General features: G+C 38.7%; 1 protein-coding gene across 5 annotated transcripts in view; it reads left to right on the forward strand.

Moving 5' to 3' along the window:
* The window catches only part of LOC131691280 (basic helix-loop-helix ARNT-like protein 1), a 261600-nt gene extending 236257 nt beyond the window's left edge, over window positions 1–25343 (forward strand). For all 5 annotated transcript variants that reach the window (XM_058977559.1, XM_058977560.1, XM_058977556.1 and 2 more), the window contains 2 exons: window positions 48–190; window positions 24037–25343. In XM_058977559.1, the coding sequence (XP_058833542.1) occupies window positions 48–190; window positions 24037–24390 (497 nt within the window). In that variant the 3' untranslated portion in view covers window positions 24391–25343. The remainder of the gene's footprint in view (window positions 1–47; window positions 191–24036) is intronic.
* Window positions 25344–27355: the final 2012 nt, after the last annotated feature.

A 27355-nucleotide genomic window follows, 5' to 3' on the forward strand; every position in this document is an offset into this window, starting at 1 on the left:
TCAATGCTACATACGTGCTGATTTAACAATGGATCATTTTGTTTTAGATCTCACAACTATGTTACCCAACGCACTGGATGCGGTGGACCAGTCGCTACTGAGAATGGAAAGTACGACTGCGATTATGCGCGAGCAAGTTAGTGAATACGAAAGCCTGCAGCGCTCCCAGCAGAGACTTGATCGGATAGTGGTAAGTGGTTGGATATCAAATCTTTGTATTTGTGTTCGGTGTAATCGGTTGATATTGATCCGACATGATGTTCATGTCTAAAGGCAAACATATCGTTTGATGGGGTAGTGTGGATGCATAGAAGGTATAAATAAGTGGTCGAATTTTATATAGCAATCGATTCGGCTCGACAAATTGGAACAGTGTCTATTTTTATCAAGTTGAAATCTTCGAAAGTCAATACTGATGATTCGTAATAATTTCGGGTACTTACTGCAATACTTTATAGAAAGCCTACCGACGTTTCCTTATACCTGGATCCTCTCGGATCATCGTTGCTTCGAGAGGGATTGTGATCCTGCACCTTGTTCTTAATGTAAATCGTTCATGATTTTTTGAACACTGTCCAACCTCCTCAGTATAACTGATCTGCTCAGATTTGATAAAAATATCGGCCAACACGTTAAATGATCCGGCTGTGCCGACCACCTTAAACTAACGTCCTTCACACACAAGGTTTCTTCTCTGACTTAGAGGTGTTGGCAGCTCGTTAGCCTATCTTCACTGTGTTACCAATGTCCTCTGATGTGAGTTTTTCAGTTCTCAGCATCGCATAGTCTCCGGCGGCGAATCTATTTTATCCCGGCTGAGAGATTCCCAACGATGTCAACGGTCCTTCCAGGAATCGATATCCCGTTTTCCGTTAGCTCCCTTCAATGGTGGTGATGTCTACTGTCCGTTTCTCGAGTGTCAAACCGCACTACAATTCCCGCCGAAACCACCATACTTGCATTACACAGGCCACAATCCTGGCCAACTAGCACCACTTCACAGCAAACCTCGCGAAGTTTCTTCACCGACTGGTACCAATGGTTTATTTTTTTGTGAATTTTTGTTGCTATCTCGTGGATCGCTTAGCCACTTCCGCAGGAATTTCGATAGTATTGGTGTCACTGCTTTACTGGGCGATCGGCATCGGATCGCGGTTGCTGCGAATCTAGGAGAGCTAAGGATCACGTACTTATGTGTGTTTCCGACATTTTCAGACACTGGACAATAAGGTAAAGACGGCTGCGTCAGATAGAATCTAGCTTCTCAATGCTGGTTGTCCATCTACCTTTTCAGCCAAATCCCAATCCTGCTGACACTTGGCCATTTATCTTTCCTAAATTTATGAATAAAATCGTGAGTCAACCTTCAGTTTTATGAATAATGTTCATAAAGTTGTGAGCTAGTTCGGGTATAAAAATTCGATTTCGTAATAACACGCCGGAAACCGTGACTGAAGTTTACAAAACATAAACAAATATTTCCACTAATAGAAGCGTTATGCGGCCGTTGCTGAAGGGAACTTGAACATAATTATAAATCACATGATTTTTGTTCATGGTCCTATTTTCGTAACGTAAAAACATGATTGTTCCGGAATTCATGGCACTGTATTGACGATTTTTGGAACATTTTTTTCCGTGCATGTTGTTTATAAACAACAACGATTTTAACATTAACTTTGGATTTAGGCAAGATTTGCTTCCAAAAACAAACAGGGCCAATACCTGTGACCTGTCATCTTAACCAGGCATGTAGCGCGAAATTTTCCGAAAATAAATTAAAATTTAAGTGATTTTTTTAAATTTGTATCTCATGAAGTTTGAACAAATTGAGAGGAAATATTGAAGAAGATTGATATTTCCCACCACCAAAACAATGGTTGCGTTACTCAGTGTACTTTCTGCTTCTGCCTAAGCGAACGATAATTATTTTTCATTGTGTCCCTTGTCTAAGGAACAAAATAAAAACTTTCTTTTCAATTCTTGCCGCGGTGATCTATCGATATGAGTAAATCACAAAAGCAAGAAGTGGTGCACCGGTCAAATATGGTAGCTTTTGATCTCCGCTCTTTTCGCATAGGACCGAGCATACGTGGTGTGCTAAAAACGAAAATGGAGGATTTTGGAAATCATCTTTATCGAGTTTCACTGTGTCAGGCGTTCAGTTCTGATAACGTTCACCAAATTGACCCAGGCGAAATCATTCAGTTTGCATAACAACTTAAAATATGTGGTTATGAGTGACAACGCGAATATCATGATCTCCATATATGACACGCTTCGAGAAAAAACGGGTTTTAAAATTTGAGATTGAATATATTGAAGTTTATAAATGGTAGAAACAATTCAGAGTAGACAATAGACCTTTCTCGTCCGACCTAACCCCCTTTTTTCTTATTTTTATTCAAAAGACTACACATTTTTAAGAATATTTCCGCTGAAATGAGACATTTTAGAGCTATCGTGATTTTTTAATGATTTTTTAAATTTGAAAAATGCAAGAATGTTGAGTATTTTTTTCACCTTTGCAAGAATGGTGGGACTCAAAATATGTGTTTAGGCAGCACTGTTTTGTATATTTTTGCTTGGCTTCCTGGCAACGAGGCAAATGAAGTGGTGAGTCGCGGTACAAAGTTCATTGGTTATGTAAACAAACTAAAGTGAACCTCTCGGTGGAGAACGTTGCATGGTAATGTTTAACCTCACTTTTTTGACAGTTCAAAGAGATTGTTTACATGATCTTGGAATTTTTGTTGATTCGATCATAGTATGAGAAACTTGGTTTGGTTCGCTGCCAAATGTTAACACTTTCCCAACAAGGTCGCTCAGCTGATTTTTTAATTGATGTCGGCATCATACATTGTTCCGTTAAATTTAACATTTTTACTTTTCTTGTACATGATTCATTGAAGAAGCAAGGAATTTCTAGCCAAACATTTGAAAAAGGCCTACTGACAAATGCAAACAAATCGAATTTTGATGTTCTCTATTAAAATCCTGGGACAGAACCTGTGGATAGATGTTTTCTTTTTCTTTTTTCTGTTCATTTTATCTCTTGCCTTGCATAGCCACTCTTTCTTCCACACATATTTTAAATGGACTGGCTACAGTTCCCCCTGACTGCATTTGACGGTTCCCTTTGGCTGCATTTGACAGCTCCCCCTGGCTACAATTGACATTAGGTTTTTTCGTATCCACACGTTCCGTCCCAGTTAAAAACTATCTATCTGGCCATGTAGATAAACATAACGCAACAATGGATTATGAAGAATTTTGATAATGATTTTATAACAAATTATAAAAGGGCCCGGATGATATAAAAGTCCTAACTAGCAATACACTTATTATAAAATGATTATAAAGGATTATTGTAACTGATACCAAAAGGGTTATAAAGGCAGTGTAATACGTACTCAATGAATTAAGGGGTTTGTCTGATGTAAACAATATGCGCAATCAAACTAAATAAAACAGTATTCAATTTTTAAATAGAATTATAATGAATTCGACCAAAACTTCTTTTGCCTTTTTCTCATTTTCAAATGTTTGGGTAGAATTTAGATTATTTTATCGTTGTTGCGATCAATTTCGTTTGGTTTGTTTTGTTCACAATGTTAGTCGCAGAGCATTTTGGTGATCTATGGCAATTGATGACCTTTACACCCCATACTAGGTCCGCTCCTGTTGCAGCTGTTTCACCCTGTCCGGCACCGAGTCAACCGATGGTCCAACCTGCGCCGCACTCGTCTGTCGCTATGTCAGTGGCAGGGACTTGGATTAAAGGCCAAAATTTCAGCTACGGTTGGTGGAGTTGCTGCAATCGGTTTGCCTTCGGCCACGTTGGACATTCGGCTAACGGGAATATTCAGCGATTCCGATTCGAAGGAAGCAGCGCCAGTAGCAGACTGCTTCGGTTCAGCAATACGCTCCGGTATCGGACGAAGCTAACACTCCGACAGGACGAAGGTTTCAACGAGGGGCTCAGAAATAAGTAGCAGAGTCCTTGCACTTCCTGCTTGTCGAGTGAACAATTCCGACGAAACGACTGCCGCTCTCGCCAAGTTTGATCACCGTAATAAGTGCGACGTCAGTGGTATAGTGCCAGGATTAGTCGAGAACAGTGCCAGGACTGACTTGCCAATAGCTACAAGATTAAATAGCAGGGCGTTTTCAAAGTGACCATAGTATAACGTAGAGGCTTTAGCCAGATGATTTATTCAGCAGAATAAGATAGCAAAATTACCCAAAACATAAGACCTGGCTGCCGAAGTGAATCCACACACATCATCACCTACAGAGGCAAGCAATATTGGAACGCAGCGAAATTCCTCATAATGAATTGATCTCGTTAGGTGAAATTCCAGGAAGTACAATTTTCAAAGCATAATTTAGTCGACCGAAATTGTAGTCCTCAGTCGAGAGAGAGACTGATAGAGTAGCAGCAGCTAGGAACTTTCTTTCGAAAGCTAGCAGCGGTTTCGCGTATCCTGCACTAAGTAGAGAGCGTTAAGACAGATCTCCGAAACATGTCAAGTGCTATCAGATGAGAAAAAACGTCGCATCTATGACCAGTACGACGAGGACGGTCTGCTGAGCAACGGTTCCGTCCGGTACCACCATAACACACGGCACCGGCGACACGTATATATTCACAACATACTAATTACTTATCCTTCCGAAAAAGTAAATAAATTGACTATGCAATTTATCTTTCGCTGCCTAGTTATTTCCTGCCAATTTGAACAAGACAGCAGTTGCAGAAAGCTTTATTGCGGTGCAAAAATGATGGCAACTCGGGATATAATATAAATTTACATACTATGTTGCGTTTCGGCTTCGCCTCTTCAGAAACCGACACTAACGTATTGTCGGAATAGATTAGCGCCGGCTTGACGCAAATCCCTTAAAACTAAAACACACTATGTGTTTCAATCAAACGACTGATCAAACGTGATGTCCCGTTCGAGCAGAAGTTCTGTTTATGCCGATGAGACACAAGTGAAGCCGAAACTTGTCTTGGCTTAGCAGGCCTATGCGAAAGCACTATGCTATATTTCACCCTAAGGAGGAAAATTTGGTAAAAACCAAAATTTCTCACTAGGGTGAAAATTTGTTGGTAAAAACCAGTCTTTGTACAGGAGGGCACAAATCCTTATTTCATACTATGTTGCGTTTCGGCTTCGCCTCTTCAGAAACCGACACTAACGTATTGTCGGAATAGATTAGCGCCGGCTTGACGCAAATCCCTTAAAACTAAAACACACTATGTGTTTCAATCAAACGACTGATCAAACGTGATGTCCCGTTCGAGCAGAAGTTCTGTTTATGCCGATGAGACACAAGTGAAGCCGAAACTTGTCTTGGCTTAGCAGGCCTATGCGAAAGCACTATGCTATATTTCACCCTAAGGAGGAAAATTTGGTAAAAACCAAAATTTCTCACTAGGGTGAAAATTTGTTGGTAAAAACCAGTCTTTGTACAGGAGGGCACAAATCCTTATTTCATACTATGTTGCGTTTCGGCTTCGCCTCTTCAGAAACCGACACTAACGTATTGTCGGAATAGATTAGCGCCGGCTTGACGCAAATCCCTTAAAACTAAAACACACTATGTGTTTCAATCAAACGACTGATCAAACGTGATGTCCCGTTCGAGCAGAAGTTCTGTTTATGCCGATGAGACACAAGTGAAGCCGAAACTTGTCTTGGCTTAGCAGGCCTATGCGAAAGCACTATGCTATATTTCACCCTAAGGAGGAAAATTTGGTAAAAACCAAAATTTCTCACTAGGGTGAAAATTTGTTGGTAAAAACCAGTCTTTGTACAGGAGGGCACAAATCCTTATTTCATACTATGTTGCGTTTCGGCTTCGCCTCTTCAGAAACCGACACTAACGTATTGTCGGAATAGATTAGCGCCGGCTTGACGCAAATCCCTTAAAACTAAAACACACTATGTGTTTCAATCAAACGACTGATCAAACGTGATGTCCCGTTCGAGCAGAAGTTCTGTTTATGCCGATGAGACACAAGTGAAGCCGAAACTTGTCTTGGCTTAGCAGGCCTATGCGAAAGCACTATGCTATATTTCACCCTAAGGAGGAAAATTTGGTAAAAACCAAAATTTCTCACTAGGGTGAAAATTTGTTGGTAAAAACCAGTCTTTGTACAGGAGGGCACAAATCCTTATTTCATACTATGTTGCGTTTCGGCTTCGCCTCTTCAGAAACCGACACTAACGTATTGTCGGAATAGATTAGCGCCGGCTTGACGCAAATCCCTTAAAACTAAAACACACTATGTGTTTCAATCAAACGCATAGCATAGTGCTTTCGCATAGGCCTGCTAAGCCAAGACAAGTTTCGGCTTCACTTGTGTCTCATCGGCATAAACAGAACTTCTGCTCGAACGGGACATCACGTTTGATCAGTCGTTTGATTGAAACACATAGTGTGTTTTAGTTTTAAGGGATTTGCGTCAAGCCGGCGCTAATCTATTCCGACAATACGTTAGTGTCGGTTTCTGAAGAGGCGAAGCCGAAACGCAACATAGTATGAAATAAGGATTTGTGCCCTCCTGTACAAAGACTGGTTTTTACCAACAAATTTTCACCCTAGTGAGAAATTTTGGTTTTTACCAAATTTTCCTCCTTAGGGTGAAATATAGCATAGTGCTTTCGCATAGGCCTGCTAAGCCAAGACAAGTTTCGGCTTCACTTGTGTCTCATCGGCATAAACAGAACTTCTGCTCGAACGGGACATCACGTTTGATCAGTCGTTTGATTGAAACACATAGTGTGTTTTAGTTTTAAGGGATTTGCGTCAAGCCGGCGCTAATCTATTCCGACAATACGTTAGTGTCGGTTTCTGAAGAGGCGAAGCCGAAACGCAACATAGTATGAAATAAGGATTTGTGCCCTCCTGTACAAAGACTGGTTTTTACCAACAAATTTTCACCCTAGTGAGAAATTTTGGTTTTTACCAAATTTTCCTCCTTAGGGTGAAATATAGCATAGTGCTTTCGCATAGGCCTGCTAAGCCAAGACAAGTTTCGGCTTCACTTGTGTCTCATCGGCATAAACAGAACTTCTGCTCGAACGGGACATCACGTTTGATCAGTCGTTTGATTGAAACACATAGTGTGTTTTAGTTTTAAGGGATTTGCGTCAAGCCGGCGCTAATCTATTCCGACAATACGTTAGTGTCGGTTTCTGAAGAGGCGAAGCCGAAACGCAACATAGTATGAAATAAGGATTTGTGCCCTCCTGTACAAAGACTGGTTTTTACCAACAAATTTTCACCCTAGTGAGAAATTTTGGTTTTTACCAAATTTTCCTCCTTAGGGTGAAATATAGCATAATAAATTTACATATAATTTCTCCTCCCTGATATTCTTCCAGAATGTATAATGCTCTGCATTCTTATCACTCCTATCAAATCCTTCTTACTCATAACAGTTTTTGCAACCGACCGAGACGGTTGTGCCTCCAGGTGGAAGGTTTTGTTCTCGAGAGAGTGACGGAGTGCGAGACGCTGTATGCGTTATTGTGGGAGAGAGAGAGAGACCAGTTTGTTAAGTGTGAGTCGACAGTTGATACGTCGGAGGCGTGGTCAACGGCATCCTCGACAAGTGGTGTTTTCACAGCAAACCGCGGGTAGACGAATTTGCCTACCGCGGTGGAAGAAATCGACAGTGATCGTGCCTGTACACACAGAAAAAAATATAGTGTATTGGTGTCGTCGGACAATTCTAATCGACGAGAGGGAAGCGTCACAGGTAGACCCATTTGCTCTATTTGTCTACCGCAGAAGTGGTACGACGAATAGTGGCACCGAAAAGTGCCGCATCGACAGTGGGATTTTCGCAACAAGCCACAGGTAGCCACATTTGTCTACCGAGGTGGTGGAAACGGAGAGAGCGCGCTTGTGGTAGTGATACCGACGAGCAGCTTAATCGGAGAGAGTTCTGAAGTGTTGCAGGTAGGACTATTTCTCTACTGAAGAAGCAACGCGACGAAGAAGGACAGCAAGTGGCACATTGTCAAACAACGGGCACCGAGTTTACAACGTAACACATGAGGTGTGTTCTACCGGTGTCTTCGTCACCTAATAGATAGCAGATAACAGGTATATTTTTCATTCCTTTTTGTGATAGTTTTTCTTATTAGGTAAAATGGATGAAGAGATGGGAGAACGAGTAACAGACCCTCCCCCTAAGCCTTATGCTGAAAATGTAAATCCGACTAGAATTAAAATTTACCCAGAGTCGTCAACGGGACCATGGATTGTATTTATTAGGCGTAAAGTAAAGGCGCTAAATATTATTCAAATTTCTAAAGATTTGACTTCGCGATTCTCGGATGTAAAAGAGATCGTCAAAGTCAATAAAGATAAAATACGCATTGTCGTTGGTAGTCTTAAACAAGCCAATGCAATTGCTTCTTGCGAGCTTTTTACGCGTGAGTATAGAGCGTATATTCCTTCAAAAGAAATTGAAATTGATGGGGTCATCACAGAATCGAGTTTGACTGTTGATGACTTAGTTAAGCATGGGGTTGGTCGTTTCAAAGACACCATACTTAAAGACGTAAAAATACTTGAATGCAAGCAATTGCATTCAGTATCACACGAAGGAGATAAAAAAGTTTATCGACTGTCTGACTCATTTCGAGTGACTTTCGCTGGGTCTGCGCTGCCCAACTATGTCATTATCGATAAGATTCGTCTCCCTGTTCGCCTTTTTATCCCTCGTGTAATGAATTGCCTTAATTGCAAACAGCTTGGCCACACAGCCACTTACTGTTCCAATAAGGCACGGTGTGGCAAATGTGGGGGTTCTCATCAAGAGGATACATGCAATGAAAATTCAGAAAAATGCTTAATGTGCGGAGAAAACTCACATGAGCTCCCTGCATGCCCCATTTATAAATTGCGTGAGGATAAAATTAAACGATCCTTGAAGGAGAGGTCTAAGCGCTCCTATGCAGAAATGTTGAAAAATGCTACCCCTAAACCTATCTTCTTAGAAAACACTTACACATCTCTATTTTCGGAACAGTCTGACTCCGACGGAGCGTGCGAAGGTACATCATTTGTTTTACCCGGAAATTCCAGAAAAAGAAAACAGTCTTCTTTTCCCAAGCTGCCAAGCAAGGGCCTTAAAATTTCTCCACCAATAGATAAACTGCGCCCAAAACCGAAAAATTCAGATTCGAAATCAATTCCGCCCGGTTTTGGAAACGTACAATCCAAACAGAACACCATTACTGGAAATAATAAAATTTCGACTTCCTCTGAGCCTCAGCCGGGGGTAGGATTATTGAAATTTTCTGAAATTGTTGATTGGATTTTTAAAGCATTCAATATTTCTGAACCACTAAAGAGTATACTTTCAGCTTTCCTCCCAACAATTAGAACATTTTTAGAGCAGCTGATTGCTCAATGGCCCATCCTTGCAGCGATTGTATCTTTCAATGGGTAATTCACCTCCTCCAATGAAAGATTCCATCACTGTTTTACAGTGGAATTGCAGAAGTATCATACCTAAAATTGATTCCTTAAAAATTTTACTGCATAATTTAAAATGCGATGCTTTTGCTCTATGTGAAACATGGCTTACCTCAAACATTAATTTCAACTTAAATGATTTCAACATTATTCGCCTAGACCGAGACACTCCGTATGGAGGAGTGCTTCTAGGAATTAAAAAGTGCTATTCTTTCTATAGAATTAACATCCCCTTGTTTGCGGGCATTGAGGCTGTAGCTGTCCAAACGAACATTAAAGGCAAAGACATGTCTATCGCTTCTATATATATACCTCCCAAAGTTCAAATTGGACAACGTCAAATTTTTGAGGTAGTGGAATCCATGGCTGCTCCGCGTCTGATACTGGGAGACTTCAACTCGCACGGAGTATTGTGGGGTTCCCTCTACAATGATAATCGATCCTCTTTGATATACAATGTGTGTGACGAATTTAATATGACAGTTTTAAATACTGGCGAAACAACACGCATCCCCAGACCTCCTGCACGTCCAAGTGCATTAGATCTGTCTCTGTGCTCGACATCACTTCGGTTAGATTGCACGTGGAAGGTTGTACCTGATCCTCACGGTAGCGATCATTTGCCAATCGTTGTTTCAATTAACAGTGAATTAGGCCTTACGAATTCAATCAATGTTCCTTATGACTTAACACGAAATATTGATTGGAAAACATACGAAACATTAATTTCCACTTCTCTTGCTTCTACAGAAGAGCTACCCCCTACCGAAGAATATGAATTCTTAGCGGGTTTAATTATTGAAGCAGCAGAACAAGCCCAAACGAAATGCAATCCTGGAATGACAATAAATAGACGGCCCCCTAATCCTTGGTGGGACAAAGAGTGCTCTGATGCATATGAAGCTAAACAAGTTGCCTACAAAGAAATTATGAAACAGAAAGGGGGTATACGTGAGAACTTTGAAAATTATTTCATTTTGCAAAACAAATTTGACAGTATACGTCGTGCCAAAAAGTCTAGTTATTGGAGACGCTTCGTTGATGGCTTGTCAAGAGAAACATCAATGAGTACTCTTTGGAACACAGCCAGAAGAATGAGGAATCGAAACGTGACTAATGAAAGCGAAGATTTTTCGAATCGTTGGATATTTAATTTCGCCAAGAAAATTTGTCCCGATTCTGCTCCTGCGCAGAAAATCACTCGCGATGCTCCCACAAGTAACGATTTCATAGATTCGCCTTTGACAATGATGGAATTCTCAATTGCACTCCTCTCATGCAACAATAATGCTCCGGGACTAGACAGAATTAAATTCAACTTGGTGAAGAATCTGCCTGACCTAGCAAAAAGACGCTTGTTGAATTTATTCAATAAGCTTCTTGAGCAGAACATTGTCCCGCACGACTGGGGACAAGTGAGAGTTATCGCTATTCCAAAACCGGGAAAACCAGCCTCCGATCATAACTCGTATCGACCGATTGCAATGCTATCCTGCATCAGGAAATTGTTGGAAAAAATTATCCTCCGACGTCTCGACAATTGGGTTGAGGCGAACGGCTTGCTATCAGATACCCAGTTTGGTTTTCGGAGGGGAAAGGGAACGAATGATTGTCTGGCGCTACTTTCGTCAGAAATCCAACTTGCTTACGCAAAAAAAGAACAAATGGCGTCTGTGTTCTTAGACATAAAAGGAGCATTCGACTCAGTCTCCATTGATGTTCTCTCGGAGAAGCTACATCAATGTGGTCTTTCACCAATATTAAATAATTATTTATACAATTTATTGTCAGAAAAGCACATGCATTTTTCATATGGCGATTTGGCGACACTCAGAATAAGTTACATGGGCCTCCCACAAGGTTCTTGTTTAAGCCCCCTTCTCTACAATTTTTACGTGAATGATATTGATAATTGTATTGTCAGCCCATGCACTCTAAGACAACTTGCAGATGATGGCGTGGTTTCTGTTACAGGACCAAAAGCCTTAAATTTACAACAACCACTGCAAGATAGTTTGGATAATTTATCAAGTTGGGCTTTGAAGTTAGGCATCGATTTCTCTACGGAGAAAACAGAGTTGGTTGTTTTTTCAAGGAAGCGTGATCCAGCTCAGCTTCAGCTTCAGTTGGTTGGTAGAACGATAGCCCAAGTCCTGACTTTTAAATACCTTGGAATTTGGTTCGATTCTAAAGGCACATGGGGAGGCCACATTAGGTATCTAATAACGAAATGCCAACAAAGGATAAATTTTCTGCGAACAATAACTGGATCATGGTGGGGTTCTCATCCAAGTGACATGATAAGATTGTATCAAACAACAATACTTTCAGTAATGGAATATGGGTGCATCTGTTTCCGTTCAGCTGCGAACACTCACATTATTAAACTGGAACGGATACAGTATCGCTGTTTACGAATTGCCTTAGGTTGCATGCAGTCGACCCATACGATGAGTCTTGAAGTACTAGCGGGAGTTCTTCCTTTAAAAGACCGATTCTGGGATCTCTCTTCTCGTTTACTTATCCGATGTGAGGTTATGAACCCACTGGTAATTGAAAATTTTGAAAGACTTGTCGAGCTTCAACCCCAAACCAGATTCATGACAGTGTATTTCAATCACATGTCACAAGAAATAACGCCTGCTAGGTATGTTCCCACATACGTCAATATACTAGATACTCCTGAATCCACTTTATTCTTCGACACGTCCATGCAAGCAGAGATTCGTGGAATTCCGGATCATCTACGCTCGCGGGAGATCCCTAAAATATTCACAAGTAAATATCAACACATAGACTGCCTTAAAATGTTTTACACTGATGGGTCACGAATCAGTGAGGCCACTGGTTTCGGTATTTTCAACAATAATTTTTCAATTTCTCTCAAACTTGCAGAACCCGCCTCTGTTTATATAGCGGAACTAGCAGCAGTTCACTATAGTTTTCAAATAATTAATACTTTACCCCCGAACCATTACTTTATCCTCACTGATAGTCTCAGCACAATTGCAGCTCTACGCTCAAAGAGGATTGATAATCACGATCCATTCTTTTTGGGGAAGATACGAGAATCTCTGAGTAACCTGACAAGAAAATGTTATAAATTTACCCTAGTGTGGCTCCCCGCCCATTGCTCTATTGCGGGCAATGAGAAAGCTGATAATTTAGCCAAGATTGGTGCACTAGATGGTGAAATATATGAAAGACCCATCGCTTACAATGAATTTTATAGCGCTTCTCGACAGAGGACACTTACTAGTTGGCAAACATCTTGGGACAATGGAGATATGGGACGATGGCTACACTCAATTATCCCCAAAGTATCAACGAAGGCATGGTTCAAAGGATTGGATGTAAGTCGGGACTTCATCCGTGTGATGTCTAGGCTCATGTCCAATCATTATACTTTAGATGCGCATCTCCGTCGTATTGGGCTCGCTGAGGGTAATCATTGTGCTTGTGGAGAAGGTTACCATGACATTGAGCATGTTGTTTGGTCCTGCACTGAATATCGTGAAGCCAGATCACAATTAGTAGATTCTTTACAAGTCCGAGGAAGACCAATCCATGTTCCTGTTAGAGACATCCTGGCGTATCGCGATCCTCTATACATGGAACTTATCTATCATTTTCTAAAAACAGCGTCTGTCAAAATTTAATTAAATTCGTCTCCTCATACTCTCATCCAAGGCTAATCATTCACCAATTAAAGTGTCCTAGAATATTTAGTTTTTAAATTTAGACAATAACAGAAAAAAGTAAATAAATACACCCGAAAATACTAGATCAGTATGAAATACAACAATGTAAGGAAAAAAGCAAACAATAAAGTGATTTCAGTGTTAGTTTTAGACAAAGTACTAGTATAGTTAAAATTAGTCTTAAGGATTTTTGTAACGTGCTATGTAAAAAAAGAAACTGGCGTAAAAAGCTTTTGCAAATGCCGTGTCAAATAAACGTATGGAAAAAAAAAAATCCTTCTTACTCCTTATCGTCAGTGCCGAGCACTGTTTTGCATTTGCCGGCTAAATCAACGACAATACGATAATCGTCAATCGACGAAACTTTTGCTGTAATGGAACTTGTACACGAATAATAAATAATTGTTCCATTCGAAAGCGATGTTGTCCTCATGTTTGCAGCTATCATACGCTGGTAGGCATTCTGACCAATGGAAACGTTTTTCGGTATGGGCATTGAACGATCATTTCAACAACTTATCATCGACCGAATTCGTTACCTATAAAGTTCAGGTAAACTTCACCACCTAAAAATGAGTAATCAATCGGATCATCTTGTTAGGACTTAACCCACGAGCAAACAAACAAATGTGTACAAATCCATCATCCAGAAAGCAATCGTTTTATAGCCCAATGCTTGATCTTACGATTCAGCATATGCCACCGGGTTTTGCATCCAGCGCCGATTGGTCAATGTATGAACCAGGGGTGACATTACGCATCTCGAAACGAAAGGTTTATTGTATTCAAGCTTGTGTGAAAAGGTCGATTCGAATTGGTTGCATAATGTGGCACCAGGTTCCCATTGTTCCAATCCTCATCCCTCTTGAGTTGATAGTCTTTCAAAGAGCATCGAAAGGATTCAAGTAATGTAAATTTTAAAAGTCCATGTAAACAAGTCTTAGGTAAACAAGCACACTGAACTGTCAGAAAAGTGAGGTTATACATTTTCATGCAATGCTCTATGTTTTTGACAGGTATATGAATGAATCATTTCAGCATCAGTGATGCCAGGTCTATTTAAACAATAGCCTGCAGTGAAAATATAAAAGTCTGCAGATTGCTACAAAAATCTTCAATAAATTTGACATAGAAATGTAGTATGTATATAATTTAAATGATCAAAAATGTTGAAGGCTCGTGTATAAATTGGCTGGCATAGGCTTTGTTCTGCTAAATATTTGTAATCTGCAAAACATCTGCAGTGAAAATGCAAAATCTGCAGATTTACTAATATATATGCAGATCTGGCATCCTTTTAGTATTCCCCACAGCAAATTCATCCAAATGGTGTAAAAATACGGGGAAACAAGGCAAGATAGGTATTCAGAACAGGCCCGTAGCCAGCATTTTGTTTCGGGAGGGGCTTAAAACTTGTTGCATAAATGTGTTAATTCTGGTGACTTGAGATAGTCTCTTGAAACTTAATGTAATTTTGAAAATTTCTTAGTGAAAACAGTTCCAAAACTAAGGCAATAGACAATATGTTGTCTGATACAAGAAATGGTATAGTACACCGACGAGTTCTTGCTTTTGAATTTGGTTTTATTATTAATTTAAAAGCAACCATTTTCACCGTTGGAATATGTACAACTTGAAGCCCGTTGGCTGTCCAGTGCAGATTCATACGATATGCGTTACGTCAATTGCCTTGGAACGATCCGCTGAACCTGAACCATACGAAGATCGTTGTCGATTATTAGGACTACACACTTTAGAAGATCGTAGACCCGCGTCGTAAACTACCTTCGTGTCTAAGCTTCTTATGGCTGAATATGATGTTCCCGATCTTCTATCACAAATTAACCTCTACACACCAACCCGGGTCCTTTGTTCTCGAACACTGCTGCACTCTGAAATGCAAAAACACTAGCTACGCTGCCAACAACCGATATTAGAAATGACCCGTCGCTTCAACGATTATAACGACATCTTCGACTTCGTCATTAGTTCCGCGCATGCCACTTTAGGTCATTTCTTTTTAGCATAGTTGACTCAATTATTTAAATACAAATACAAATACAAGAGAATGTCGAAATTCGCTCCAAATCTTCTGATTAGGCAGGCGATTTGTAGATGCGCAGAAACGGCTCAACTCCTATTCAACTCAAATTTATAATAATTTTCAATTTAAATGATAATACATTAAAGACTATTTTCAGACAAGTGAGAACAACTAATTATTTATCTAGATCCTTGAAGCTGTGGCAAAAGACAGACCAGTAATTTTGTTTGTTGATATGTAAAGAGTGTACAAAAAATACTACTGATTTCTCTACAAAGCATAAATAAGAACTATAGCTGTATTTACCTAGATTAATCAAATATTGTATTTGAGCACACGAAGCTTACAGGTTTCATTTCGGAATTCATGGATTTATGGACAATACAAAAGAGATGTTTCAATGAATTAATTTATTAAACTATCCGGAATTTTATCTACTACAGGACTGTTCACTAATCGAAAGGAAATCCCCTGATTACTGTTATCTTGAAATTTACGTAAATTTTGTTAAATGTAACCAGAGATTAAAAAAATTGACATCCCTGCGTGAACTTGAAAGAGAACCGAAATTCAATTCCTGCCCGCCGCGATCAGCGCCACGAAATTTCAAAATCAGTTACCTATTTCTGCTTGCATTTACCGAAACCGACATTCAGATTCAACGCCTCCCTCATTCATTCACTTTCCAACTGACTAAAATTTCATGCAGAATCGAATGCTTGAGTGCAGAGGAAATATAAATTCATTCACCAACCAAAGCATTCATTTGTTATTGTGTCGACAGTTTGAAGGCAAAAGTTGGCATCTTCTACATTTTCGAGCATAAGTGAACTGCATAATATATATCTGATGCACTTTTGCTCAATAATCCTTCTCAGAGCCAGCATAAAAACAAAATTCACTTTGCTTCTGAAACCGAACACGTCCGAACCTGAATGCGCTGCGTCGGGAGAACGAATGAAGAGGGAAACGAACCAATCGTTTCATTCATCGCAGCGGGCATGAATTGAATTTCGTATTCTTTCAAGCTCACGCAGAAATGTCAATTTTTTTAGGCTCTGGCCGCGATGAATGAAATGTTTGATTCGTTTCCCTTGTCATTCATTCTCCCGACATAGCGCATTCGGGTTCGCATATGTTCGGTTTCAGAAGCAAACTGAATTTTGTTTCTATGCTAGCTCTGTGAGGGATTATTGAGCGAAAATGCACTAGACATAGATTACGCAGCTCACTAATGCTCGAACTGTCCACATAATAACAAATGAATGCTTTGGTTGCAGAAGGAATTTATATTTCCTCCGCACTCAAACATTCGATTCTGCATGAAATTTAAGTCAGTTGGAAAGTTGAATGACCGAGGCGTTGAATCTGAATGTCAGTTTCGATAAGCAGAAATAGTTAACTGAATTCGAAGTTTCGAAGCACTGAATATAACATTGATGACACCACTAGAATTACTCGAAACTATAAATATGGGTGAGCTAAATAATTTTAGCATCACACTTGCTACCGACAAATCACTTGCTTCTCTTGTCCCGAAGAGACTTTCTTTCAGATTTCTATGTTTTTAAATTATTGTAATTTATCCAATGTCTGTGGATCTTTTGCAAAATTGTTTGTCAGCGGCAGTTTTACGAAGATGCTTGCAGTTACACTTTCTATGTCAATTCGAACAATCTGCTCATTAATGGGTTCGTTTTTAATTAGCTCATTTTTTTTTACAATCATCATCAAGATTGGAAAAGATGCATGACTTCTTGAAGAAAGCTGTAATGCTTTTTGATTACAGGTTTGTTTTACCAACATTTAGGAAACAATTTCAATCAACGTTGTTCCCCCTACCGTTGAATGTTGTGCGGATAACGAAGATGTAATGTGTTTTCGAAAATGCCGTTTTTTCAAACCGAATTGAGAGCAAAATTCCAAAAGCACTCGTTGTGAGTGCATAGAAAGGATAGAAGAAGTGCTCTTGAGGCTTCTTAGATACGAATAAAAAACAGATCGTGAGACTGCTATATACTGAAGACATAAAATTGAAATTATTGGACTAATAGATTCAACCAGTCACAACATTTTAGTCGCAACAGTGTTGCGAACTCGCATGAACGGAACGAACTCCTCGCATGAAAGTGAAATTAAGTGCCAATGAAAATGATGATGCGTTAAAATGACGCGAAACAGTGGTTCTGTTATCTAGTTATATCTATTTCCAACAATAAAAATAATAAAATGAGTTTTACTGGTTGTCTAACAGATCTCACGCAAGCTCTTAATCATTGCACGTAGATACCTGTTTATGAAGCAGGAAAATATTTTTTTCCTCACCAACTGCGTATAGGGGGTCGTTCATATCTTTCTCGCTATTGAACACTTCCGTGTCATAATCGTGGTGGCTGCCGTTGTGTTCGCAAACATGCTTGCCTGTTGCCTTTATGATTGTGAATTTCCTCAATAATTGTGCTGGATGTAGATATTGACGCAGCTTTTGCCGTTGTCAATATTACCTAAACATGCACCACATATTTGGTAATTGTTTGTGTTCAGCGGTAAATAAATCGTAATGTGACGTTTTTTCACAGAACTGGAACGTACTAGTTTGCATTTGATATTTGCGAAGAATACTATGTGTAATTGTACATCGCATTATGTTTTTTACTGCATTTCTGCCATATGTGATATGTATCTGCAAGTAAGCGGTATCCGATCTTGTAACCAAACATTGATTCTCTCACCGTCCATTTATATGAAGATCTTAATTACAGAATTGTCACACACAACCTTTAAAAATTAATGGTTTTAAATCATTCAAAATCAATGATTTCCCTGATCCAATTTGTTAAACGCTATGAGCGCAGAATACCTGAGGTGGTAGAACTCAATAAAGGTGGCTATCGTAAGTATAGCATCCATTTTCACTTTCAGAAAATGTTCCTCATCACAAATACTCTGTCTTATACGAATCATAACTAATCACAGTAGTTGGCCGGCGCACCACTTCTTGCTTCTGCGACTCACTCATCTCGACAGATTACTAGGGCATAGTATAGTAGAAGTTTCCTTTGTTCCTCAGACAAGGAACACAATATAAAAGTAACTTTATTTGTCGTTCGCTTCCCATAGGCTGGGACAGAAGCATAAACCACACTGAATTTCATAACCATTGATTTTGGTTGTTGGAAACAGCAATCTTCTAACTTTATCTCAAATCAAACGAGCTACAAGCTAAAGTCGCTGATAAGGGATGATCCATAAATGACGTAGCATTTTTTGAGTGATTTTTAACAGCCCTCTCCCCCATCGTAGCATTTCGCCACAAAATACCCCTGATACCCCCCCTGATAATTACGTAGCTTGACGGTAACCCTCACCCCCCTCGTTGTCCCCGTAAAGATCTAAAAAAAATCAAAAACGATGTTAGTTAGATGAAACGGGTAAGATTGTCGTGACATCAGGTCAACCCCTATTCCCCTTTAAAAAAGCTACGTAGCATGACATGACCCCCTACCCCCCTGTCGTCACACATCATCACAAAATACAAAACTCCCCCCTCCCCCATATAATGCTACGTCATTTATGGATAGTCCCTAATAATGTTTTTGAAATTTATTTTCAAAACATTTCGGGAGGGGCTTTAGCCCCCTAGCCCCCCTCTAGCTACGTGCCTGATTCAGAATATGGGGTTAAATGAGCAGCTTGCACTATTTTTGATTTTTTCAATAGTTAGGGGTACTAAATCATCGCGGCAATCGGCAGTAACGAATTGGGGATAAAAAAGGAAGCATCCTATCATATAAATTTTTTTGACGAGAAAGGTCTATTGATGCTTCTATCTGGTCAAGGCTTCTGTCTGTCACGTTACAAGTTTACGCATATTTCATACGATAAGTTTGCAAAAACGATAAAATCAGATTCTATCACAATTGCACATTATTAAGACCACTAAACTCCACATTTATTCTACAGAAAGTTATTTTCTATCATGAACGGTTTTCACGTTATTGTCATTTTAACACGTATGTCACGTTACACAATTTTCGCAGTGAGTTTGGAGGTTGCCCGACTAAATTGCAAAAGTCTGTTCCATTGGCCCCCAAATTTGCGTAAAAACAGTTTTAAGTTGAAGCTTGGAAATCAAAAAAGAGCTTAAAATATAGTTTTCCTGAAGCGAAACTTTTTTTTCGATTTTATGGAGTATTCTCTATGATCTGTCACGTTACAACCAGAATCTGTCACGTTTCAGTTCTGCATTTTTGTTGAAGCAAGGGTATCGAGACAGTTGTACACAAATCTTATCGTAATCTGGGTACTGAGTATTTACGGGAAATTTAATGTTTATTTTGAAAAGCATATTGGTTTTGATGAACAAACGTGAATAACTTATGAAAAGGTCGTAATTTCACGAAGTAACACTTCATGTTGAAAGAAAATCTAATATAAAATTCAAAGAAATTTTGAAATATCTTTTGTTTTTGTTATAAAATCTTTTATTGTTATTTTCTCCACAATGCAATTATATTATAAACTATTTTATTTGAAATTCAATTTTAAACGTGTTATGTTTTTTGCGTTTGGTATTTGTGAGTAACTTATTAAAAGGGCGTATTTTTACTACCAGATATTTTTGTTGAAAGAAAAAACAAAATATTTTGGAATTTTTTTTCATAACAGCATTTTGCTTCGAAATGCCATTTAGTATTAATATTGCATAACAGGATTATATTTATGACGGCAAATACTAAGAAAATCAGAAGCATATTTAATGTCGTTGTTAAAAATGCTTTCTTACTAATAACTTCTTAACAATGCAGTTACAGTTTCTTCTATTTTCAGGCTTGTGTTAACAAAATAAAAACATTTTTTTTTGTAATTGTACTTTTTCAACATTATTTATGCTTTATTTTGAAAAATTTCACCGAAAGATATTCACACAGAAGAATTTATTCCCTAGAACTCGCTATCATACAGTCCTGCTGCACAAATGGCGATTTTCAAATAATGTATTTTGGAAGTTGTGCGTTCAAGATCTCATACGCCCTTTTTAGATATTGCTCTTGAATAAAAATTCAGCTGTGCAAAATACTTAGTCCCCCATATAACTGAAACGTAAAAAGTTTAATCAGAATCGAAGATGATCATCATCTTTGACGTAATTGAATTAATTTTTATGGAACTGCTTTGCACCAGAAAACATCTGTCACGTTACATAGGATGAACTGTGTTTTCTCAAAAATGAATAAAACTTTAAGGTATACACAATACAGTTTCAAAAAGTAGACTCAAAGTAGTAAGAAAAACTGTAGGTTAGATATTGTATGAAAGCTGTGGTCCACGAAACTTTTGCGAACTTTTGATCTGTCACGCCACAAGTTATTTGTTTTTCATTACTTCACAATTATAAATAAGCAATAATCCATTTTTATCTCAAATCTTCAAACAATATCATCAAATTTAAATTGTACTACGATGGAAAAATGTGGTTCTAGGCAAAAAGTTGAAAACATGGATTTTGTTTACCTTTTTCTCTCCTTACGGTCTGTTAGCCATTTTCTGATCATTCAAGAAGCATCAACAAAGTTTAAAAATGACAAACATGGAACTTTTTTTGACTCGCCATTTATTGTGTTTGATATTAGAGGTTATATAAAAACTAGAAAAAAACAGTTTGACGCAAAATTTGATAAAAAATTCGCCTGTGGTTGCCATTTTCGGACCATCTATTTTCTATCAATATCTTAAATATTTCGAAGATACGTGGAGAGGTTTTGTTAGAAATGTAAATAAAAGTCACACTCACACGTATCATAATTTGTATGACGAGTCACAATATAAGATAAGCTAAGATTTTACATTTCTTTGTGCATTCCCGATAACATGAGAATATTTCAGATGCTTCCTGCTGTTTTTATGATTTTTCAAGCTTTGAAAAATGCAAGAATGTTGAATATATTTTTCACCAAATCAAGAATGGTGAGACGCAAAATTTCTCTTGTGGCAGCACTGTTTTGCGAAATTGCGATTGAATTGTTGCCAACACTGCGAATGAATTTTGGTGAAATGCGGTTGCATGTTCATTCCAGCCACACGACGTTTGTGCGTAGTTTTAGGTAATGCTTATGCTTACATTGATAAACATAACCTAACACTATGCTCAAATGATTGCAAAGTTATGTCGCGTTTTTTCCAGTTTTGCGTCTACCGTTAGCCGATAGCATCACATCTTGCAAATAGGGGGTAGATTGCTTAAAGGCAAAAACCGAACCCAAACCCGCTTGAGTCGGATACGACTGCATTTGAGCACGGATCCTTGAAATCCGATTTCGGGATGGCTTTGGTTATGGCAGTTGTAGTTCTTTACAAATGAGTGATACTCTAGAATATTGGGCACATTTCCCAGATATTAATATCTTGTTTAGAAAGCCAGAATCTATTCCCAAAGATTGGCGTGTTGAAATTTGAGCAACATCATGGCATGGCCACCCACTGCCATGATGTTGCTCAAATTTCAACACGCCAATCTTTGGGAATAGATTCTGGCACGCAGTTAAACCGTGTATGAATTTTTCAGGTGCAGCTTGTGAGCTTGCGTTTGAGAGAAATAAATCATTTTTATGCTTGTTGAATTGATGATTTATTTGTAGGTGCGCAGGGTAATGAGCCTATTGGCACACACGTTTCATATTTCGGGTATATGTGAAAGGTTTTTTTTAATAACTAAGACACCTGACAACATGCTTCTGTGGTTATTTCTAAAGCACGGGCGGACTCAATTGGATATGCGCCAACAGGAAAGCGGGGCCTATTTAAAGATTTTGCTGGGTTGGGAGACTGAGATATGTTAGAGCTTTTACTTTCCATTTGTTTTCAAAAAGTTGCGAGATAATCTCACCAAGAGAAAGCACTGATTGGTTTTTATCACAGGTTTGCATTATTCTATATCGATCGAATTCCTCAGAGTATGTTCAGCAGCATTTTATTTTATTTGGGAGTTCCAAAGTGTAATTTCAACGGAAACAGTCAAATTATTTTGAATTTAAAACAAACCGCTATACTAGGGATGTAATTGTTTCAGTTCTAGTTCAACATTGAAACAAAATGCGGTCATATAAACGCTTCAGAACATGCACTAAGTTGATTGTTGGTTTAAAATAGGAACCGGTGTAATAACATTGTTATTTGATTGAGAAATACTTAATCTAAAGGTTGTTTACCTAAGTTCATTAGCACATTATTGAAATTTTAATGGAAAATGAAATTCCATATTTCGTGAAAGAGCTGAATATTTCCTTTGTCGAGCGTGGGTTTCCTCGTCACAGTCCTCAACATGGAGCTACTCGTTTGGAATATATTTTCTGGGCAGACCAGCCTACTTTAGCTAGATGGATCAACTAAATGATGCCAATCAGTTAGTCAGATAATTGATTAATTGAAATGAAAGATTAGTTTGAAAATTTAGTGTTCCGAATTCTGCTCATCAGTAACTAACACCAACTTAATGCTAGTTATGCAAGTCCTAACCAGCACCAAATTGGCACTATTTAGACACTAAAAGGCAAAAAGTCACACATCTTGCATGAACGCTTAAACAACTGGCTGATACCGAGTGGTGTGCGACGTTTTGGATTGTAGTGTCTAACTGGTGCTAATTTGGTGCTCGTTTGGCCTTATCTATTTAGCATTAAGTTCGTGTTAGTTACTGAAGAGGAGAATTCGAAAGAGTAATAAACTGTTGTTGAAATTGTTTCCCCTATTATGGTAAATCAAACCTGCAATCATATAAACATTAAAGCTTTCTTCAAGAAGCCGAAGAACTCTTCCAATCTTATAATTATTTTATTCAAAAACAAAAAGCAATAAAAAAATATTGGTCTGCCTATTGCCATTGTTTCAGAGATCGATGAATTCTCCTGAACTAGAAAAATCAGTCTGCAATAGTTTCAATTCATAAGTTCAGTGATATAAAAATTTCATGATAAAATTATAATCTGGGAAAGGATCTGATTATTTAAAGAGATAAATAAGAAGTTGCACTTACTTGTTCGACAATATTGCTGAATACATTGTGTGAAAGTACACAGATGTCTTGAAAATAGTTTCATTTAAATCATATCTTAAAATTTAGTTAGCGCTAAATTCTCACGATGGGAGTTTTTTTGTGAAAAACTACTCAAATATTAGGTATATTTTTTAAATTTGTCAGACATACGATTAGAAAGCGCCAAAGTACACATGCTGTATTTATTTTTGTGATTTCAAAATTCGGTCGGAAATTATGAGTATTTTCGATAGAAAAAAAAATGTCTTCAAATAGAAAAGTATGTGTATTCTTTGTCAACGCAAGATACCGTCGCTGTGTTAATTTTCTAGTTAACCCACCGGCACTCGCGCCGTTGTATTTAGTGCAACACCTTCAGAAACTCTAGCGAAATCTTCTTTCAGCACCAGTGGCTGCTCATGCAGGGAGCCATCCGCGCGAGTGCCGGAGGTTTAAAAGAAATTAACGAAATAGTTCTGCAACATTCATAATAAAATAATTACGAAAAAAAAATACGAAAAATCATCCAAAAAAATTAAAATACGAAAATCATCCAAAATATATGCTGATCATGTATGTACTCTACTGCTTACCCAAATATGGGCATGTGTTGAAGTTTGAGATGCATTTTAAGCAGAATAATTGAACTGAAAAAATGGACAAATGTCACACCATATCACAATTAAATAACCAATTCCTAACTATCACAAAATGCCACCAATTGATTTCTTTCCCCTTTCTTTACTTATTCTCAGGAAGAACAGCAAGAGCAACGTGAAATACTTCAGTCAATTCAGCAAGAGTACACCTATCAGATCCAGTCGCACGGTGGTACAAACGGAAGTCCTCGCCGCGGTGATACCGAGCGTGATCCCAGCATCATCGAAGTCCCACAAGGAGCAGGCGCCGCAGTGATGGTGAGAGCAGCCGACCTGGTACCGACCATAGGCGCCGGCGCTAACCGGAACGGAGGGGAATTCTTCAGCCCGGTTAACTCACCGGTAGAAGCGTTGATTTGTCCCACAACGACACCGTCGGTTATAACGACCGCCGGTCGTTCGATGGCCGGTGGACTGTTCGGGCGGGGCGCTGATTTGAATTCAAGTTAATGCGGGACCATGCGATGACGACGGACCATTGAAAGAGCTTATTTTGTTCCGTAGTGCCCGTCAGTAATCCTGTGCAATTTGTTTAGGCTGAGTGAACGGCACGACGGTCGGTTGGTTACCAATGTTTAACGAATGTCCTAAGTCCAAAACATACAAAGAAAACACTAAATTACGCGAGATGTGTACAGTTTGTATCAGGTGTATGTACTATGATGATTAGCGAAAATGTGAGTGATATGAGTTTTTTCACATTGAAATTGATAGTATTGTTCCCATCCATGCAATTTTCCAAGCTAGAGAAAATTGACTATAATACAAGATTATAGCAAATTACTGTAGTGAAGAGAGTCTTGATAAACCAATGGTACTGGACTTTATATATATACATAGATAGACATAGATTTGTTGCTAGTTTTTAAAAGTGTTTAATTCTGATTCAGATTTTTTAAGATTCCTAATTTCATAGCTTTAATCCGATAACACTCAGCGTGTCGACAAGATACGAGAAACAAAGTCGACCTTTGCGTCGACCGGTCGTGTGGCCTTTCTTTACTGCGAGAGGGGCGAGCTTGTTTAATTCGTGCAATCCTAGCAAATAAAGCACACAGATGTTGTTTTCTTTTTAATACCCATTTTTGGAATAGAAGACCCACTATATCTATATTAGACAATTTTTTACCCAGGTGTGAACTGACGTCTAGATGAGCTAAATGATAGAGTATGTTACCTTTATTTTACCAGGAATGTAAATGCGATGTTATCAAACAAAATCATTGATTTATATTAACTAAATAAAAACTACACATACACACATTCAACCATTTCTGAAGCGAGAGCGGATGGATCATATGAACTTGTCTGTATTGTTTAATTTAGTGTTTAAGACTACACAAACTCAAAACACGTGGTGTAATATCTAATGAAATGAAAATGAAATCATTGGTGGCATGTAATACGTTTAAGGGTTTTATTTTTGGAAAGAAAGTCATGTTGAAAATCTCTGAGCAATAATGGAACCAACATCAAAAAATCAGTTAGACAATAAATTGGTGTCATTTTTGGACAATTTTCATGCGTTTGTGACCAACGTTTTAATTATACGATTTGTCGAAAGGTTGTGGTGCACGATACAAAACATTGTGCACTATGTTTTCAAATACCTATGTAAAACATCTATATGCAAATCAAAAAGCTTCCTCCAAATCAGGCCCAAAATCCTCTACCTAATGCTTTGTCGCTTATCCGCTGCACAAACAGTATAGTGTCGTTCCCCCCGCCTGTGAAATTTGTGGGCCACGGAATATAAAAGTGCCCCTATCACGGGAAATGCATTAATCTAGCTTGAATTCGACCTACAGTGCAAAAGGTGAAGCAGATAACTTAGCCTTAACCCTTAAAGGCGCAAATCAATTATTTTTTCAAATTTTGTGAATATTGTCTCTGTTTTAGTACGTTACTACGATAATTTTGAGATGGTTTTCGCAATGTTGGTGCCTTTGATTGCTGCTTGATAAGCGACAACTTCAATACCGAAGTGTTTCGAAGGGAGGTTAATCAAATTCGTTATCCCGTTTAATAAGTAAGCCACAAAAAAGTTCTCTCTGTTGGTAGAATCGCAACAAGCCAACTATTCATAGGATCGGTAACGTTGAAAACTTTCAATATTCAGTGCACAATGTCAGCAAATTTAAGATATCCCTTTTTGAACTGAATTTCCAACTGTAAAATGACAGCTTTTCGGGATTTTCGGTGCCGTGAGAAGTTCTGGGAACCTCTGGTTCTACTTCAATTTCCCAAAACCAGGGGGCATAATCTTCGGATTTATCCCGGATCTCTTATTGCAGTATGGTTTTCATTTTGTTTGGGACAACATAGGACCTTTACGATGAAGCTCGGCTGAGTTCAAATGTGATCTTTTTCAGGAGATTTCAAGCGGGGCCGAAGAATGCCGCTCACAAAGGGCGTCAGAGGCATTATCGTTGGAAAGAGAACGAACTGATTTTCAGAGATAAGTAGAACAGCTCTTTCAAACGTTCCTCCGAAAAATACCTGAGGCAATCTTTGACGGATCACTTCAATTTCTCAATGCGTAGGTTATACGTTGAGCATTTAAAAATTAACTGCGGATTCTCCCCACAGTAAACACACTTCTTAGTGGTCTTCCAGCAAGTATCGTCCATATGACCTTTCCCACATTTTCCGTATCAGCGTTTCTTGCTACAGGAGGTGGCCGTATTACCTAGCTGCTACGATTGGAACAATTCATGAATAGCTGTACAAACAGACGAACAAACACAGGGCCGGTGGAACATTTTTTAACCCGAGTGGGTAGTAAGATTCGAAGTGATTTCTACCCGTAGTAACGAAAGTTCAAACATGGTGTGTGTAAGTGAAAATGAAAATTTCCAGATAATAGCTGGTGGCTAATTGGAAACAGTCTTTGTTAATGGGCTGTATGACCGATGGCTCAGCGAAAACATGTTTGTTGATTACTGACACTACAAATGTTTCACAGCTAAGTTCCAATTACTTCTTCCTTATAATTTTAGTTGCATTAACTTTCCGTTCCCTCCAATTTTCGTGGGTACTGAAGCCCGCATGATAGTGTTGACTAATGGAAAGGTATCATCCTCTCTGGCTCAATGGAGGTCGATTTGACTATGTCTCCGATGGCCAAAATAATGCCCACATAACCCGATCAGAAACACATAACAAGAATATTTCAAAACTATATCTCCCGTTGTTACTTGTTATAATTTTCTGTTATTTTAACTACTAACGAGACCAAATTTATAACACGATATGTTACGAAAATTGCATTCTGTTATAATCTTGTTATTTCATTCTGATCGGGAAGGGTTTGTGCATTGGGCCAGAGTCCCAAGGATGGCAGGTTTGAATCCTACCTCTGGGGGATCTTTTCACATAATTGTTTTTGCTTAACTCACCATTTCGATCTGTTTTT

The sequence above is a fragment of the Topomyia yanbarensis genome, chromosome 3, assembly GCF_030247195.1.
Source record: "Topomyia yanbarensis strain Yona2022 chromosome 3, ASM3024719v1, whole genome shotgun sequence".
Lineage (NCBI taxonomy): Eukaryota > Metazoa > Arthropoda > Insecta > Diptera > Culicidae > Topomyia > Topomyia yanbarensis.